The sequence below is a fragment of the Toxorhynchites rutilus genome, chromosome 2, assembly GCF_029784135.1.
Source record: "Toxorhynchites rutilus septentrionalis strain SRP chromosome 2, ASM2978413v1, whole genome shotgun sequence".
Classification (NCBI taxonomy): Eukaryota; Metazoa; Arthropoda; class Insecta; order Diptera; family Culicidae; genus Toxorhynchites; species Toxorhynchites rutilus.
In genome coordinates, this window is record NC_073745.1 from 72,517,492 (window position 1) to 72,536,031 (window position 18,540).

At 35.9% G+C, this 18,540-nt stretch overlaps 1 protein-coding gene across 7 annotated transcripts in view; it reads left to right on the plus strand.

The window, feature by feature from the left end:
* Positions 1–18,540, plus strand: part of LOC129770509 (protein kinase C-binding protein NELL1-like) — a 309,088-nt gene that overhangs the window by 273,385 nt on the left and 17,163 nt on the right. For 6 of the 7 annotated variants that reach the window (XM_055773397.1, XM_055773396.1, XM_055773394.1 and 3 more), the window contains 3 exons: positions 11,586–11,846; positions 11,929–12,094; positions 12,172–12,637. In XM_055773397.1, the coding sequence (XP_055629372.1) occupies positions 11,586–11,846; positions 11,929–12,094; positions 12,172–12,637 (893 nt within the window). Of the gene's footprint in view, positions 1–10,961; positions 11,073–11,585; positions 11,847–11,928; positions 12,095–12,171; positions 12,638–18,540 lie in introns of all 7 variants that reach the window. The other variant, XM_055773395.1, reaches the window with a different exon arrangement.

The following is an 18,540-nucleotide window of genomic DNA, read 5'->3' on the forward strand; positions in this document are numbered from 1 at the left end:
TACGGATCGGGCCAATTTCACTCATTATCAATTTGAACACTATGTGTATATAAAACTTTAATATTACTTTTTAAAAACATACGTTGGTTTTAAGTTAAATTATGAAATATATGTAAACGTTCATTCCTCTTCCCCGCAGACCCCTTCATTTCGCATTATCGAATGTGGTATACCTATTTTCGCGGTGGTGAGCCAATTTGACTCATAGAATGGTTAAACAATTAATCGCATAACATGAAATTTATTGGTCCCATCATGTCCGGGCAATAGTTAAGTCGCACGTGATTTGTTTCTCTTCTCATACACTCACATACACTGAGAGAAATAATTAGTAAATATAACGAATTTTTTGATAAATGCCACCATATGTCATTTTCTACTGCACTAATTATTGGTATATCGTTGTATTGCATCTGACATTCATTCTACATACAGTTGGTAATACATATACAGCCATTCCATGCCAAACCGATATAGTGGTTCTCAGATTTTCGTCAAAAGTGGTAGTTTTGTTCTTTATCGCAAATTATGAGACCCATATTTTTTTTATTTTTTGTTAGAGTGACCGTTTCCATTTTGGAGTGGTCAAAAAATTTTTTTTCGAAAAATGATCTCGAAATCAAGGAGGCGTTTTTTTCGTTTTTGAGTTATGATTTTTCAAAATTACCCGATGGTCCAAAAAATCATTTTCCCCTTTTTTCTCAAAAATGACTTTCTTCAAAAATTTATTACTTTTGAAGTGCTGAACCGATTCAGATGATCGACATATCAAATTAAAGCCTAATAGCTAGTTTTTTTTTTGAAAAAATAACACATTTTTCGATTAATTGGATTATAATCACATACATCCAGTCTGGTCGCATGGAAATGTAGAACGAAAGCTAAAAACATGTGAACTTTGAAAAATCATAACTTAAAAACAAAACAATAACACCTCTCTGATGTTCGGATATGTTATTTGAAAAAACCTCAGCTTTCAGGAAAAAATATATAAAAATATGACGCCCTTGGTCCCGAAACGATGTAAGCTATAAAAAACAAATACAATCAATAATTACGAAAACAAAATCCATTTTTATTCAGAGTGTAATATTTTTTCACGACTAGCTCATTGGCTTTAATTTGATATATGGTAAATGATCTTGGTTTGTCCAATTTGGGGTGTTTTTACGCAACTAGTAAATGCAAATCGATTTTTCTTCATGAAAATCACACATAATCGATACGAGTGTGGGTTTGTTGAAAAGCCCCAAGTCTCTAGTTGCTAATACTACCATAAGGTGTTGAAATTATTCAAATTTTTATGTTTTTTAACGATTGTCCTTAAAGAAGAATTATGATCATGGTTTGACCACCTCTGATCATGGTTTGCCCAAAGAAATGATCATGGTTTGTCCGGTTTTAGAAATCTCCATTTTTGAATGAAAACATTCGAATTCACAATTAGATGTTGCATTTATCATTGCTTGAGTTTACTGACATCATATTGATTCATTCATAATTTAGGCTTTCTTCAGAATATTGCCTTTTCTTGGGCATTCTAGAAGTGTTCACCTCAACACAATCAACACAGAAAAACCATACTTCTGCTATGCGCGAAGCACACCATAAACAAACATAAACAAACTGCAGCGCGCCAAGCGGTTGCCATAGAAATCATGTGGACAAAACAACATTATTGAATTGGACAACTCATGATCAGAATTGAGTTCATCAAAATGCGTTAATTTAATGGTTTAGCTATGTAAATCCGATACAAATGGTGAGCAAGCATGATGTTTACAATATTTATAAGTGTTGTAATCCAGAAAAGGTCTGAATACGTGCCAAATAATCATCTGGTGATCGATTAAAAGTTAGCTCGAATGAGGGGCGCATTGACACAAATAGAAGGTGTATTTTATAATTCTTTAAAACATGTGATTTCGTAAAAATATACTATCAAACTACTATAAATCATGTAAAAGGCTATTTCATTTATATGTTTTGAAACATTCGAAGGCCTTATTTGACACAGGAGCGCTGAATTAGAGCATTCAAAAAAGTGGGCAAACCATGATCATATTTTCGACTGGACAAACCAAGATCATTTACCCTATCAATCATTTGAATCGGTCCAGTAGATCAAAAGTTATGATTTTTTGTAACGGAAAAAATGAGAAGAAAATGATTTTTGGACCATCGGCTAACTTTGAAATATCAAAACTCAAAACCAAAGAAAAACGCCTCTCCGGTTTCGAGATATGTTTTGTGAAAAATCCTCAGCTTTCGAAAAAAAATATAAAAAACTATAACGCCTTTGGTCCCGAGACAATTTTTTTTCTCTATTATAGTGACTTTCAACACATTTTGGCTGGTTCGTCACTTTTATTTCCATTTTTGGAAGAATGTCGGGAATGAGAATTGAACTCGTGATCTCTGCGTGAGAGGTATGGATATTACCACTACGCCAGATCGCCTCCACCCCCGAGACTATGAAAACAATAAAAAACGAATACAATCAATAATAACGAGAACAGAATTCAAATTTTCTGGAGGTATAGTTTTTTTTCAAAAAAGACCAGTTAATTTGATATGTCGGCCATCTGAATCGGTGTAGTAATTCGAAAGAAAATTTTGAAAAAAGTCATTTTGGGCAAAAATGCAAAAAAATGATTTTTTTTTGGATCACCCTAAAATGGAAATGGTCACCCTAACAAAAAATTTAAAAAATACGGGTCTCATAATTTGCGATAAATAACAAAACTACCACTTTTGACGAAAATCTGAGAACCACTATATCGGTTTGGCATGGAATGGCTGTACATACAAAAACTATGTATATTCTACTAATGTTTGCATTACCAAAGTCATTAGGTAGTTTTCTACCGAGGATTTTCCTGAATGTAAAATAATTATGTGTATTGTGGGAACCATCGCTACTCCTCTACATAATTACCCACTTCTATCATCATTTCAATTATTACATCGCATGTGAGCAGTGCAGTGAAGTAATATATACTTTATAATTAAAAAAAAAATTGCCAGAAAAATTTGATCCACAAACGTATTTTTGTAATTTATTTGTAAAAGGCATTACAATTGATATCTATTTTATCTAATTATCTATGGTTTATATTTTGTTTGCATTACCAAAGTCATTAGGTAGTTTTCTACCGAGGATTTTCCTGAATGTAAAATAATTATGTGTATTGTGGGAACCATCGCTACTCCTCTACATAATTACCCACTTCTATCATCATTTCAATTATTACATCGCATGTGAGCAGTGCAGTGAAGTAATATATACTTTATAATTAAAAAAAAAATTGCCAGAAAAATTTGATCCACAAACGTATTTTTGTAATTTATTTGTAAAAGGCATTACAATTGATATCTATTTTATCTAATTATCTATGGTTTATATTTTGGAAAAAATCAGAAAAATTGATTTTTGTTGAACAAACAAATCAAAATAAAAAATGATCGATCCGATGAAATCTTCAAGCAGTGAAGATGAAGATCTTGTTGTATAGCTCCTTACAAAAAAGAGCCATTACCCGTTCTGAAACAGAAAGCGAAGATGAAGTTTCTCGTTACAAAGCTTCTAGTAAAAAAAGAGCCATAGTTATTTCTGATTCTGAAACCAAAATTGATTTAGACGCTATCGATACACCGAAAAAAATGCGCCCACATACCGATTCAGTTCCCGTTTCTCGAAGAATATTATAGTTCAACTCACTGTTCTTCAAGATAGCAAACGGTTTACATTATAAAAATTCAAAATAGTACTTTTCATCATTAGAAAAAAAAGGTGAAAAATCGAGCTTTTTTTTCGATTGGAGGTAAAGTGGTCACCTAGTGGGGGCAAAGTGGTCACCCGCCCATATCAAGCTAAATGGGATAGATTTATAGGTTTTTTTCGTCCAAATTTGTTCAAATCATATTTATTATAGTAGGTACATGCATGAAATGAGCTTGGCCTATTCAACTAGAGTCTCAATTTAAATTTTCTCTTGCATACAAAAGCGTAGTAAGAAACACATAACGTTCCGCATAATGAGGCTTGGTTCAGTTGGAGTGGCATATTTATCCCGGATCAAAGCCACAAAAGGTTCTTCTTCAAGAGCAGAATGTGATGAGGTATATCAGCTTTAGTAAACATTGAACAGTTGTTATTCACCTATGACCACTTTGCCGCCAAACATTAAAATAATTTCTATGCTAATTATTCGCTGAGATTAAACAAAATATCTGTTCAACTCTCCTAGAATATGTAAGCAGTCGTCCAAACTGGTGATTTGTCCAACATATCAGATTGAATAAACTAAATTTCACGAGAAATTCCTTAGATACCATGCGCACAGAACTACGGCCGAATGGCAATCGAGAGAGTAATTTCTGTTTTTATTTGTATTTTGACATGCGACAGCTCTACTGAAGTACAGGGTGACTAAAAAGTCATTAAATTCTTAAAACATAAGGTGACTATCAATACGGCATCTATAGTCAATAGTTATACTACCAAACAAGCAGGTGACCACATTTGCCCCCACTACCCCTACCGAACTCGTAGCTCGTCATGTTTTGAATAATGAGAAATGGACGGTTACAAAATCACAATTGTGGACCTTTGCGCATTTTGTTTTTGCCAGAGGAGTGTTCATTGTCTACATACATATTGGTGGTTGGAAGTGGGGTCCGACTTTTTTCGCGCAGACAATGTTTAGAGATAGATTTTTTAGATAAAAAAAATTAACGCCGCTAATGACTGAAGACAGACAAATTTGCCGTGATTTCAAAAATATGGAGAAAATTTATAGAGAAAAGTCAGGCTTGTTACAAACCTCACGCAACAATAACGATCGATGAGCAATTATTCCCTACTAAAGATGTCGATTTACGTAGTACATGCCGAATAAGCCGGATAAATTCGGAATCCAATTTCGGTCGACATCCGATGTTAGAAGAAATTTCTTGTAAACAGTTTTACCCTGACCATTTATGAAAGCAAGCATGATAAAAAAAAGTTTTACTACTAAATACAACACATAAAAATATAACAATTGAAAAAAATGAAAAACATGTTCCAGAAACAGTAACCTGTTATAATAGAACCAAGTATGGCGTTGATTTACATGACCAAATGGCCCGAAAATATACCGTTAAAGCAAGTTCACGCAGATGGCCTCTACAAGTTTTCCGCTATATTTTAGGTTCAGCAACTATCAATGCTTGGACTCTGTATAAAAGGGACGACACAAATAAATATTTCTCGGAAAGATTTGGTTTTCTAACTAGCTGACCCGACGAACTTCGTCCCGCCCAAAATAGATTTTTTAATTTGAATACTTTCAAACATCCACGCTTTCTTACTAAGTTAACGTTAGTGAGTCCAATCACTGAACTCTTCATTGATTGATTACCCTTTGACCCTTTACAATTTCTTTTCACTATAAATTGTCTAGTACTTCTACAAAAAATTCGTGCTTATGATATAGTTTTTTTTTCAGACACAATTCTCGTTCAAGATTCTTCAAGCATTTGGAAATAACATGTTTCTTCGTTGCATGGAATACATGTTTGATATAGAGAATATTACAAAATAAAGACAGCTCAAATCGGACCATTCCTTCCTCGGGTTTAGGGCACACCAACACATTTGGCCTTCCATTTTTGTTTATTTAGATAGAAGATATAGGAATGCGTTATTCCGTCTGAAAATCTTTTTCCACTTTCGAACAAAAATCTATTTCGTTAGCGTCAACATCAAATGGACTAACAACGCTTAGCTAATTGTAGAACATATGAGAATTCAAATTTCCGAATATTCCGATTTTTCTTTCCGCTATATTGATCTATGGGATGAGATGAATACAACGAAATATAGATGACTCAAATTGAACCATTCCTTCCTCGGGTTCTGCGCTTACCTTCCATTTTTATTTATAGATATTAGATATGGAAATGCGTTACTTCGCCCGAAAATCCATTCCCACTTACGAACAAAGATCCATTTCGACAGCGCAAATATCGAATGGACTAAGAACGCTTATTATGGTGTAATTTTCGAACTTGTGGGAATTAAATTTTCCGAATTTTCCGACCTTCCTTCAGGATTTACCTATTTTTCTCTCCACTATATTGATCTACGGGAAGAGAAGAATACAACAAAATACAGGAGGCTAAAATCGGAACATCCCTTCTTCGGGTTTTCCGCTTACCAACAGATTTTGCCTTACATTTTTATTTATATAGATATAAGATATGGAAATGCGTTATTTCGCCTGAAAATCCATTTCCACTTACGAACAAAGATGAATTTCGATAGCGCAAACATCGAATGGACTAACAACGATTATTATGATGTAATTCTCGAACATGTGGGAATTAAATTTTCCGAATTTTCCGACCTTCCTTCGGGATTTTCCGAAAATTTTCCGATTTTATACATTTTTTTTATATAGATTGGCTGAAGAGCTAACAACTAAATATAGAGACGAAATCGAGAACACTTCAATCCCTATCACGAAAATGCATGCTACTGACGAACGGATGAATTGTCAAATTCAACAATTATGCAAAAGAGACAAATGTACAAACCATTGTACTATATGTAATAAAAATGTATGCGGAAAATGTGTTTCAAAACAGAGTTTAAAATGTTTTTCGTGAATTTTTGATAATCAACATTCCATTCTACCATTCTACATTCTACAACATTCCAAACTACTTTCTTTGCAAAAAAAACAAAATTTTCTTATGTGAGTCATATTGGCTCATTCAGTAAAAATAAGTATTTAATTAACATCCGTAAATCTAGTGTTAAGGCACGAATAATGATTACTACGCTGTTAACAGCTGAATGCGTATATGCTGTCTGAAAATCGGTACCTTGCTGGTGGTATCGGTTCTGAAGCAACGGGGTGTCACAAAACGAATTCCAGTGAATATTTTGAAACTTAAGGACAATATCTAAAGTCTTATACAGGTAGGGATACCATCTGTCCACATTTAGCAGGACATGTCCTGATTTTGAGAGTCTTTTTGGGCGTTCTGATTCATTCCTCAAACTCTAGCATTTGTCCTGATTTTTATAAGAAATTCGATTTTGTTGACGATCCAGAACTTATTTTTTTTGTATTTTGTTTTTGATTAAAATTTATTGGTGACTAAAATTTTAAAGCGTGTAGAGAGTGACAGTTCCATCTTCCACGAGATCTCACATATGTTTCCATTCAGAGTTTTCGTTTCACCAGTTTCACCGAAGTGTCATTTTACTGACGAGTTACGTCTGAAGTACATTTGTCTCACAGAAATGATCATGAGGGTGGGTGTTGTATATGTGATTCACAAGTCAAAAGCGGGATGCGCATTCTGTTTTCTTGTTGAAAAAGAAATTTGGAATCCACAATCAACCAGTAAAGGTAAATCTTATTTCAAAAAGCATACTCAAACACCGAAACATTGCAAGAACATTCAATTGGAATTCAATTTCAGATCCATGTTCAATTATGTGGTGTAAAACTCAAACCGCTCAGAAGATTTGAGCTTCAGAAGGAACACTTCCCTTATATTCATTGTTTGAAAAAGGCTTTAAACTTTTCAGTTCATTCGCCTCTATGGAACACTTGCGTTTCATACATCATAAAAGCTTCAAATCCATGGATTGTCTCTGGTACATTATTGCGCATGATGTTTGATGACTCGGAAACCACCCAAAAATATCCTGTACTGGTACAGAGCAGAAGCCATCATCTACGGAGTATTTTCATCGCATGGATCATCCGAGTAATACACTCGACAAAAAATTAGAGGAACAGAGTGCGAAGTCGAAATTTTTGGGTGATTTTAATTGATTTAACTATGTAACTACATTATTACACCTGCAGCTCACACATATAATCATGATGCATTTCATGAAAGTGGCAAAACGTTACGAGAAAAAAAGAGTTTTGAGCGATGTTTTGATCTATTTTTTTCAATTTTGAGGATTAAATCGTCATCTTACCTAAAATAACTGGAAAGTTCGAAACTACACCATCAGAGAAACCTTCATTCTATAGTAGATGATAGTGCAAATTCGTTCTTGTGAAAAAGTTCAAGAGCTTTTTTTGAAAATTCGATTAGTTCAAAAATTACTTGTGGGACAAAGGTGCGTGCGCAGTGGCTGTGGGGCAAAAGTTCGCACCAGCTTTCCGCTCTCAAAAAAATTATAAAATGTTTTCAACCAATGTTTTAAGGGGATCCACAAGAAGAAAACTAATTTGAAGTAATGCACTCCAGAAATACCGACAGAGGCTTCGGGAGGGAGTCTTGAAGCGTCGGATTGCGGCAGACTTCGGTATTTCTGAATCAGCTCTGAGGAAGAGGCTCATATCAGTAAGTGAATTATAATTTGAATCTTCTTTTATTGACATTTCTACTTTTGCTGGGATGTATCAGCGAGCATCTAGGGCGGTTCAGACCAGTATTCACGAGTGAGCAATCTGTGAATCTGGCGAACGATTGCAGAGCACTGGACAAAGCTTTCTATGGTATGACTCTCAAAAATATGAGGCATCTGTCGTCTCTTCTTCTTTTTCTTTCTGGCTTTAAGAGGGCTCGAACTTTTCAGTTAATTCGCCTCTAAAACCTGTCGTTTGATTTTGCGAAAGCCACAACCTCCAGCACGAATTCAACGAAATTGCAAAACTGGCAGGAAAGGATTGGGCTTCTAGCTTCATGAGGAACCATCGTTTGTTTCTTCGAACCCCATAACAGCGCAACGAAGCAACAGCGCTCCAAGGCAAAGCATCGGAATCCTCAAAACCGAAATCCAAGATGAAGAAGAAAAATAAACAATTGCTTCAAAATAATTCAAAATGAATTTCAAAGGTTTTTTTTATTTTCACTATGCATTCAATTCAATGACGGTTAAGTTCCGTTTATGTTTATGTTTTCACAATGAACTTCAAATATATATTGTTTTTTTTTTCAACAATGAGTTCAAATAAATCAAGTGAAGGTAACTATGTATTTATAAACTTGATCTATAGAAATAAAAATGATTTGATGTCCATTCCTCACGATTTAACTCAAGAACCGAGCAACGGATTTAAACAGTCAGTATCAGGATTGATGCGTCTTAGTCTACATTAGGTCTATATGTCAAAAAAGACATTATATACCGCGAGTATAGATTGCGTACATAAAAATAATTTCTGTGGGAACTTGAGTGTTCGAAATGATTTATATCAATATATCAATCGTGGGTGGGACGAAGTTCGCCGGGTCAGCTAGTTTGATAATAAAAAGAATTCTGTTACAAATGTTGGACATTTTCAGATATCTTATATTGTTAGTCTCCAACCTCCCAAAAATTTCCACGTGGTATGTTCGATCATAACACCCACATAACTCTCCACCCATAAAACATCATACAACACCACCCACCTCCCCACAGGATGGTGCCTACACACTCTAGTAATGATGCTCCTCCCGCTGGTGATAATAAAGCTTTTTTTTTGTTACAAGTTACCTCAGAAGTACAATTCAATAAGTGCGCACTTTTGCCCCGTACGGTGCGCACCTTTGACTCAACTATGGGGCGAAAGTACGCATTTCTCATTTTATATTAAAATAGGTTTTTTGCAACTACAAACAAAACTCGAGAAATTATTGTACTACGTTTCGAAGGTAGTATACATATATACAATTTGATCAGCAAACTAATTTTTTTTTGCTTTTATTTCAAGAGTTATTGGACGACAACAGTTAGGTGCGCACCTTTGCCCCGCACTACTCTACAACGTGTATTTATTCATTCATTTCGCAAAAAAGACAATAGTTTGGTCATAATCGAGGCTATGACAGGTGTCCGGATTTTCAACTCTGAACAGATGGTATCCCTATACATAGGGGTTTTTGAAAATTCAAAAAATTGCCGAAATGGCAGCCATTTTTGTTAAAAATGAGTGATTTTTAATTAATTTTTCATGAAAAATTGTTGTTTGGAAGCTCGTAAAAAATTGAAAAACGTGATATCAAAAAACGGCTATAAAACGCTATAAACTATAAACGCTTTAGATAATTCATTTTTACATGCTGATGAAAAATGTTAGCCAAATCGGCCGAGAAAATCCTGAGATATCGATACCACCAGCTGAAAAAAATGGTTTCGAGAAAAAAAATTTTAAAAATTCGTACAATACCATATCATTGTGGAGACCGCATACTTTTGGCTGTAACTTTCCAACGAAAAATCTATTTAGGGCAACATTTTCGGGGGCATAAACTTCCAAAGTGCTCCCGTGGCCGAGTGGTTAGCGTCAAACCTAACATGCCGGGGGTTCGGGTTCGATTCCCGTTCTGGTCGGGGAAATTTTTCTTCAAAGAAATTTCCTCTGACTTGCACTGTGGTCACGCGTATTCTAGAGCTTGCCACTCAGAATGCATTCAAGGCGTGTTATTTGGCATAGAAATCTCAACTAAGTACTAATGAAAATGACGCAAGTAATGCTACGTTGAGACGGCGGAGTTCCTCTAGGAACGTTAGTGCCATATAAGAAGAAGAAGAAGAAACTTCCAAAAAATGCAAAAAACCACTTTTTCGAGCTTCCAGACCGGGGTTCCCCCTTAAAAGTTGGCGACCGCGTGCTGAGAAGGTCGGAACAATGCATCCAGATGTATGGGGATATTTTGATGGATTTGTTTACTGTCGTTTTGCCGCCGGTGCAACGATACCGATGAATATATTTCTTGATAGTATCTCAAAGTTCATGCGATGCATTGTCAGGAAACAATTTATATACAAAATATGGAGACGCATTTTCTCTGGTTAAACATGTCATATGAAAAAGAATGGCTTCCGCTCTAATAGCCCACACAGCTCTTTCCTCCGACGTCCCCTGGATACCTCTAGCCAGAAGGCTAGAGGCGCCCGTGACTCGAAAATTTAACTAATAAATTAAGAAAATTCAATAAATAATTCAATAATTTAGATACTCCAAATAGGCGCAAAGTACGACGACGGGGTACGCACGGTAGACGTCAACACCACAGAAATAAACACTCACAGAAACAGAAACACGAAGTGGTTCAGACGACAGAAGGTGAAGATATATGAATGCGTTTTTATTGTCTCCTCCTCCCGCTCACCGCTCACATTCGGGCAGACGCTAACCAATAACAGTTTCAAAATTAATTTTTCAAAAAAAAAAAATAAACCAGATTATTTTTATATGAGTCTTTTTTATCTTATTTTCGTTCGTTGTTGCTCGAAACCAAACACGTGTGACACATACTAACCGATACAATTAACTTTTGGCGCGACCGAGTTCACAACATCATCACACCACACATTTTGCCGGCACGAACCCATGAGTGGCCTGGCAGCTGGAAAAGATTTGCAACTTTGTGACAAGAACCGCCCGCGGGACGCCAGGGTTCGTGCAAACCGTCATACGTATCATTCTCACATTCGGAGTGGCGCCAAAAGAACACTCAACTGAACATAAAAAAGTGCCACTAACATGTTTTTCTTGATTTTCATCTTCCGCCGCCAATTGTTATTGCTTTTGCCAACGACATCAAAACCGAAAACCGAAAATTACCTGGACCTCCAGACATTGACGAATGCGCTCAGCAAGGTAGTCTTAATGGTAATCACTGCCATTTGAACACGCAATGCGTCAACACATTCGGTTCGTACGCGTGCGAGTGTCTGCCCGGCTATCGGCAGCTGGACAAGTTCAACTGCGTTGAGGTGGACGAGTGCAAATCCGGGGAGCATAGCTGTCACCAGCAGGCGGACTGCATCAATACGGCCGGTTCGTATCACTGTCGCTGCAAGCCTGGCTACGAGGGCAATGGGTATGACTGTAAACGTAAGTAGCCCAACTAGTTGTGCCGATGAAATGCTTCCGATTTTGATTGGTCGGAAAAGTCATGGTATTTTGTTCTTCGCAGCGGTGTGCAATCAAACCTGTCTGAATGGGGGCGAATGCCGGGCGCCTGGAGTGTGTGCGTGCCGCGCCGGCTACGTGGGCGAATCCTGCGAGAAGGATCTGGATGAGTGTGCAACCGGAGTGCACCGGTGTAAGGAGACAACGAACTGTGTTAACATGCCAGGATGGTAGGTTATTGCGCATTGTTTGTCTCAGAGTTTGAATATTTATCCGAATACTTTCCTCTACCCCTTTCGATTCGTAGGTACTTTTGCAAATGCAAGCCTGGATTTGAAACCAAAGGAAAAGATTGTGTAGATATAGATGAGTGCTATTTGAAAACGCACAGCTGTCACCCGACAGCCCGATGCGTGAACACGCAGGGACATTTCGAGTGTGAGTGCCCGGCCCCTGGCAGCGGGTCGTCGTTACTGTCGCTGCCATCGTCCGCCGACTGTAGGTTAAGTTGTATGTTCGAGGACAATGAGATTCCAGACGGTGGCAAAATCTCGCCCCGGAATCAACCGTGCAAGGTTTGCACCTGTTCGAAGGGTGTGATCAGCTGCGTGGAACCACCGTGCAACTGTTCGGCGTGGAGGCGGGGCAGCGCACGAGACCTGTGCTGTCCCCAGTGCGACCCCAAAGAGTCCTGCCAGCACCAGGAGCTGAAGCATGTGACGTTCCGCAGCGGGGAGCAGTGGATTTACCAGTGTCAGACGTGCGAGTGTCTGGTGAGTATATGTTGATTTATTACATCTATTATTGAACCATGTGTCAAGCGTCCCCGTAAAATCCCCCACGAATCTCGGGTTTCATTTATTATTTTATGTTGGGTTCTATGTTTACAATGTTTACAATGTTTATGAACATATGTTTACAATTTCAATGTTATAGCCTCTTTGGTTTCTTTTCGACAGATGCAAAGGTTAGGTTTATTTTGCAGTGCTCGGTATAATTTCTGCTACAGAAAATAATGGATCAAAGAATTTAGTTTCGATGTTATAACCATATACCTATGATTCGGCATCGATTCGTCATCGACCTTTAGAGCAAATTAGGATCATTATTGACATTGTCCAACAGCTGATCAGCAACTTCTCTAATCGTGATTTGACGATTTTCCAGGACAATTTTCTTCCCCGCTTCACGTGCTGGGGTGTTTGTTCTGCTCGTTTGTCTGCTTAACTATCCGTACCTTCAATAAACAACAACTGCCTGCAAATCAATCGCACGTAAATCGTACAGTAAGCAAAAAAAGTAAACAATCAAAGAACAATTATTACCACATGTTAACAGACACTGTAGGAAGGGGAAATATTACACTTTAAGCTCCGACCAATGGCAACCAGAACAAAACAGCAAAACAGTAAAACCATAACTTAAAAAAATAGGAACACATATCTGATTTTGAGATAATTTATTTTAAAAATCTTCATCTATAAAAAATATAAAAAATATAGCGCCTTTGGTCCCGAAACCATGAAAACTATGAAAAACAAAAACAATCAATAACCATTCCAAACCAAAAAAAACATTTCTACAACCGGAGTATGTTTCCTTAAAAGACGAGGTGATTGGCTTTAATTTGATATGTCGATCATTAGACCTGGACCAATAGTAGTTCAAAAGTTATGAGTTTTTGAAAAAAGTCATTTTAGGAAAAAAGTGAAATAAAGTGATTTTTCGGACCGCCCTAAAACGGAAATGGTCACCCTAACGAAAAACTAAAAAAGGACCTAATAGTTTGCAATAAAGAACAAACCACTTTTCACGAAAATCTGAGAACCATTATATCGGTTTGGCATGGAATGGCTGTATTTTAACAATTGATTAACTGATTTTTTTACACGCTACAATCATGATATGTTTCTCTTTTTTTTTCTCAGTTACTAATCAGTGATACGATACAAACTTAAAATCTTGAAATCTAAGAAAATCTTTTTACACTGGAGCCACTTTTTACGCGGTTGAAAAGCGACTTTAGTGTACTCAGACCATAACTACAAGGTGTGTTTTAGAGACAGAGTTTAGTTACATTTTTTTAGAGATTTGTTTAGAGACATTCATCCCAAAGATAATTCATTGTCATTTTTATTTGAATATGACTTTCGTGATACGACTTCCTCTGTTGGCACGGAGGAAATTCTATCAGGAAGTCAAATTTTTTATCACTTTTCGCAGCAGTGAAGTCCTGGGTTGCCACATATACAGAATACTCTGTATTTTACAGATTTTTGGCCAAATTTTCGATACAGAATCTGTATATACAGAATTACAGATTTTCAGCAAAGATACAGAATTTACAGATTTTTTATCTAAATTCAATTTTCAATATTGAATTTACTACAGTGGTATCTATGTATGCACTTGATTTATAAAAATGTTGAACGCAACGTAAAGAGATGACTTTCGTTGGAAGCAGTTGTTAAGCGAGATCTTGAGCGATTTGAAGAGCTTAAACCATTGTTTTCGTTCCAAGTTAAGTATGATCATAATCAATCCGCCAATCGTATATTGACTCATTTGAATGATCCTATGACTAAACCAATTATTCTGTTCCTCAACTTTGTTCTACCGCTCATCAATAACGCCAATTGCACTATTCAATCAGGAAGTTCTCAATTTTGGGAACTTTATAATGAGACAAAAATGTTATAGCTGATCATGTTGGGTCATTTATGTTTCGAGAGCTACGTGCAACGATGATTCGCTGATGCTGACCTTGATGTGAAAGATTTTGGAGACTTTCTGAAAAAACCTAAGTAAACGTAAACAACGTTGGTATCGATGCAGAAAAAGCTGAAAAAGTAGGCTGACCTTCAAATCGATTTGTCGTGACTTCTATACTGAACTCGTGAAACAGATTTCAAAGCAATTTGATTTCAGCGATCCGGTTATCAAAATTTCAAATTTCCAAGGACGAAATTGACGAAAAATTTTAAGGCATAGTTCAACAAAACCTTGTATAAACATCATACAATTCGTAAGATTATGAGAAAACCTTTTTATGATTTATTTTGTTGTATTGATACGACTTTAGCAACCCATAAATAAAAAATAAATAAATTCAAAATGAAAATAAACCGTTATTTTATTTTTTTCCCTTAATTTTTCGATACAGATTTTTTTTGTTGAAAATACAGATATACAGATTTTTTACAGATTTAAATGTGGTAACCCTGGTGAAGACCGTATATCAATGATGAATTGGTGTCAATCGTCTGCAAGTTATCGGCGTAGTCCAGATACTTCACGTATCCACACAAAAACAGTCCAACAGTCTAGTTAAATCTCATGATCTCGGAACTTGGATACATTACGCGATATTTTTCGTTCCTCAAACGTTACTTCGAATAAATTGTCATCTTGCAAAGTCTCGTTGAAACCACAGCTCCTCCACATTAGACGCACTAAATTTTTAAAAAAATAGGTGCCCATGGCCCTGTTAGGTGCCCTTTAACTGTTCCGTTCCGGAGCACATCGTTTCTTCTTCTTTCTTTGTTTTTAAGAGGCTTTAAACTTTGCAGTTCATTCGCCTCTAGAGGCACATCGTTTAAAAAAACAGACCAGTTATTCTACCGATCCATAAAGTGCGCCAGACCACGACTTCTACGGGACGCAACGGTGTTCTGACAATGGCACAAGAATTCTCTTCACTCCAAATGTGGCAATTTTGCCTATTGACATATCCTTTGAACCGATTATATTCATCGATAAACGAAATTTTCTTGCGAAGAAAACTATATGCATGTGGCAGTTTGGTTTTTCTGTTCTCTTCCTTTTTTTGTGCATTTGGATGTGACGAATAATATTAATCGGCTCAGCATTTGTTTCGAAGAATAACTATTAATCATTTTTGGGTCCTGGGTCGCACCTGAGGAAAGGACAATAATTGCATAATAAACATAAATATGTATGCTTATTTACTTCTGGCTGTTCTCAGCCAGAGAATCACACATGCAGTCTATCGCAAAATTGAGTGTACAAATGCTACTTGACGATACTTCCCATTGATTTGGTATGAAATATTTTGAATACATTGATTCTTTTGATGCATTTTTATTACTAACACATTTAAATAGCTGTACGTGCAATAAAATTCCGAGAAAAGTTTTCTGCTAATTGTTTATTCCTATAAATTGATAATAATCTCTATTCTAGGCATCTCAAAATTGAGTGTATACCTTAAATTTCTCCGAATAAATTAGTCTTGTGAGTAAGTTTCTTTGCGAATTAGCGTACTTAACCATTGCTTGGGCAGTGTTGGTTTTTGTTTTTTATTGATGTTTGCATTTTTTTATCAAAATGGCAAGTTAGAGGAAAGCAATAGGTGATAGCAGATAGCAGGAGATAGCAAATATAGTCGGAAGAACTCACTTTATAGCAAAAAAAATCATAAACAAGTGGAAATACGAAGGAACCATGGAAAATCTCCCGAGTAGAAGACACAAACGTATCCTGTCTTCTGATGATGAACGAGTAATTAAGGGAACATTGCGAAAGAACCCTATAGCAAACATTCCTTAATTGACTACCGAAGTGGCCGGCATCATTGGAAGACATGTCAACGCAGATACTGTCCGGAGAGCAGCATTCAGGAACAATCTGAGAGGTCGTATTGGCCGTGAAAATTATTTCATCTCAAAAATGGATATGAAAAAAACCACTATAATTTGCTAATGCATGTGAGAACAGACCTAAGGAGTTCTGGAATAAGGTCTTTTATACGGATGAGCCGGAAACCAACTTCTTTGAATCGGATGGAAGACAGATTTGTGGAGGAAACCAGTATCGGTGCTCCAGATTCATTGGCGGCTTCTGGATCTGCAACCATGGAGTTTATCGATTCATCGATGGACAAAATGGCTTAATTGATCATCCTGAAACGCAACCTGCAGTATCCCGTTCTGAAATTGGGTCTCCCTCGTGATTACTACTTTCAACAGAATAATGACCCGGAGCAAACTGACCTCATCGTGCGGGAATACCTGCTCTATGATATCCCAATCAACTCAAAACGCCTCCGCAATCACCGGATTTCAACACTATTGAGTATCTATGGTGGGAAATAAAGAACCATCTGAAGAACAAAAACGTAGGGGACGAAGCGGAACTCAAAAAGACGATTACGGAAATCTGGGAGGCGCTTCCGTCTACAGTGTTCAGAAATCTCGACACGACGCTTGCAGAAAGTGCTAGGGGATTGATTTTTGTTATCTGTTAACATTTCTGAACTGATTTTAATTTTCTTTTTAAGAAAAACTTAAACTGTACACTCAATTTTGCCACGTGTTTTTGGAGAGTTTTTGTTCGTATATGAAATAAGAAGTAGAAAGGGCCTGGCCGGGTAAGGGAGTAAAAAGTGCCCCCAAACCAAATCACTAGCTGTATGGCAAATATAGTAAAGGATATTAAATAAGAAATTTTGGTGGTTTATTTGAACCCCTATGTGGTTTGACGTAGGATCTATAGTGAAAAACGTACTTTTCGTTAATTTCACGCCATCCTCAAAAGATCCGAGATAAAAATTTGAAAAAAATACTGAATGTGCATCTTACTACGATGTATCAAAAAAAATTATCAAAAAAAAATTTCATCAAAAATTTTAGTACTAAAAAAAATAATGAAATCTTGAAAATTTTTTTTTTGGGATTTAGAGATTCAGTACTACTCTAATTCATATTTTAATGTGTTTCTACGGCTTTTCTAGATATGTGTGATTTTTTTCAGATTTTTTTCAGTGTTGCGCGGTATCAAAAAATTTTTTTTTTATGTTTCCAAAGAGTGGTTAGGTAAGGGAGTAAAAAGTGCCCCCAAACCAAATCACTAGCTGTATGGCAAATATTGTAAAGGATATTAAATAAGAAATTTTGGCGGTTTATTTGAACCCCTATGTGGTTTGACGTAGGATCTATAGTGACAAACGTACTTTTTCGTGCATTTCACGCCATCCTCAATAGATCCGAGATAAAAATTTGAAAAAAATACTGAATGTGCATCTTACCACGGTGTATCAAGAAAAATTATCAAAAAAATAATTCATCAAAAATTTTAGTATTAAAAAAAAATTATGAAAATTTGAAAATTTTTTTTTGGGATTTAGAGATTCAATACTACTCTAATTCATATTTAAATGTGCTCTTACGGCTTTTCTAGATTGATAAATATCGTCAAGCTGTTTTTTTTTAAATATCTAATAATAAAAATAAAATAATAAAAAAGAAAAATACACAGTACAAAAAAATGTTATAGATTTTCTGGCATTTCGAAATTTTGAAAAAAAATATAACTTTGAGACCACAAATTCGATTTGTTTTTTTATTTTAATCTTTCAATTGAAAACCACGAATACAATAAAATAATCGATTTCAAAAAAATAAAAATAATAATGCAGACGATGAAGAAAATTATTTTGTGTCACACAATGCTCTTAAAAATTCAGGAAAAATTACGCCACATGTAGAAAAAAGACACATACGAACGCATTTAAATAAAAATTTGAGCAGGAGTGGGTCTCAAAGTTATATTTTTTTTTTCAAAATTTCGAAATGCCAGAAAATCTATAACATTTTTTTGTACTGTGTATTTTTTTTCATTTTATTTTTAGTATTAGATATTTGAAAAAAAAAACAGT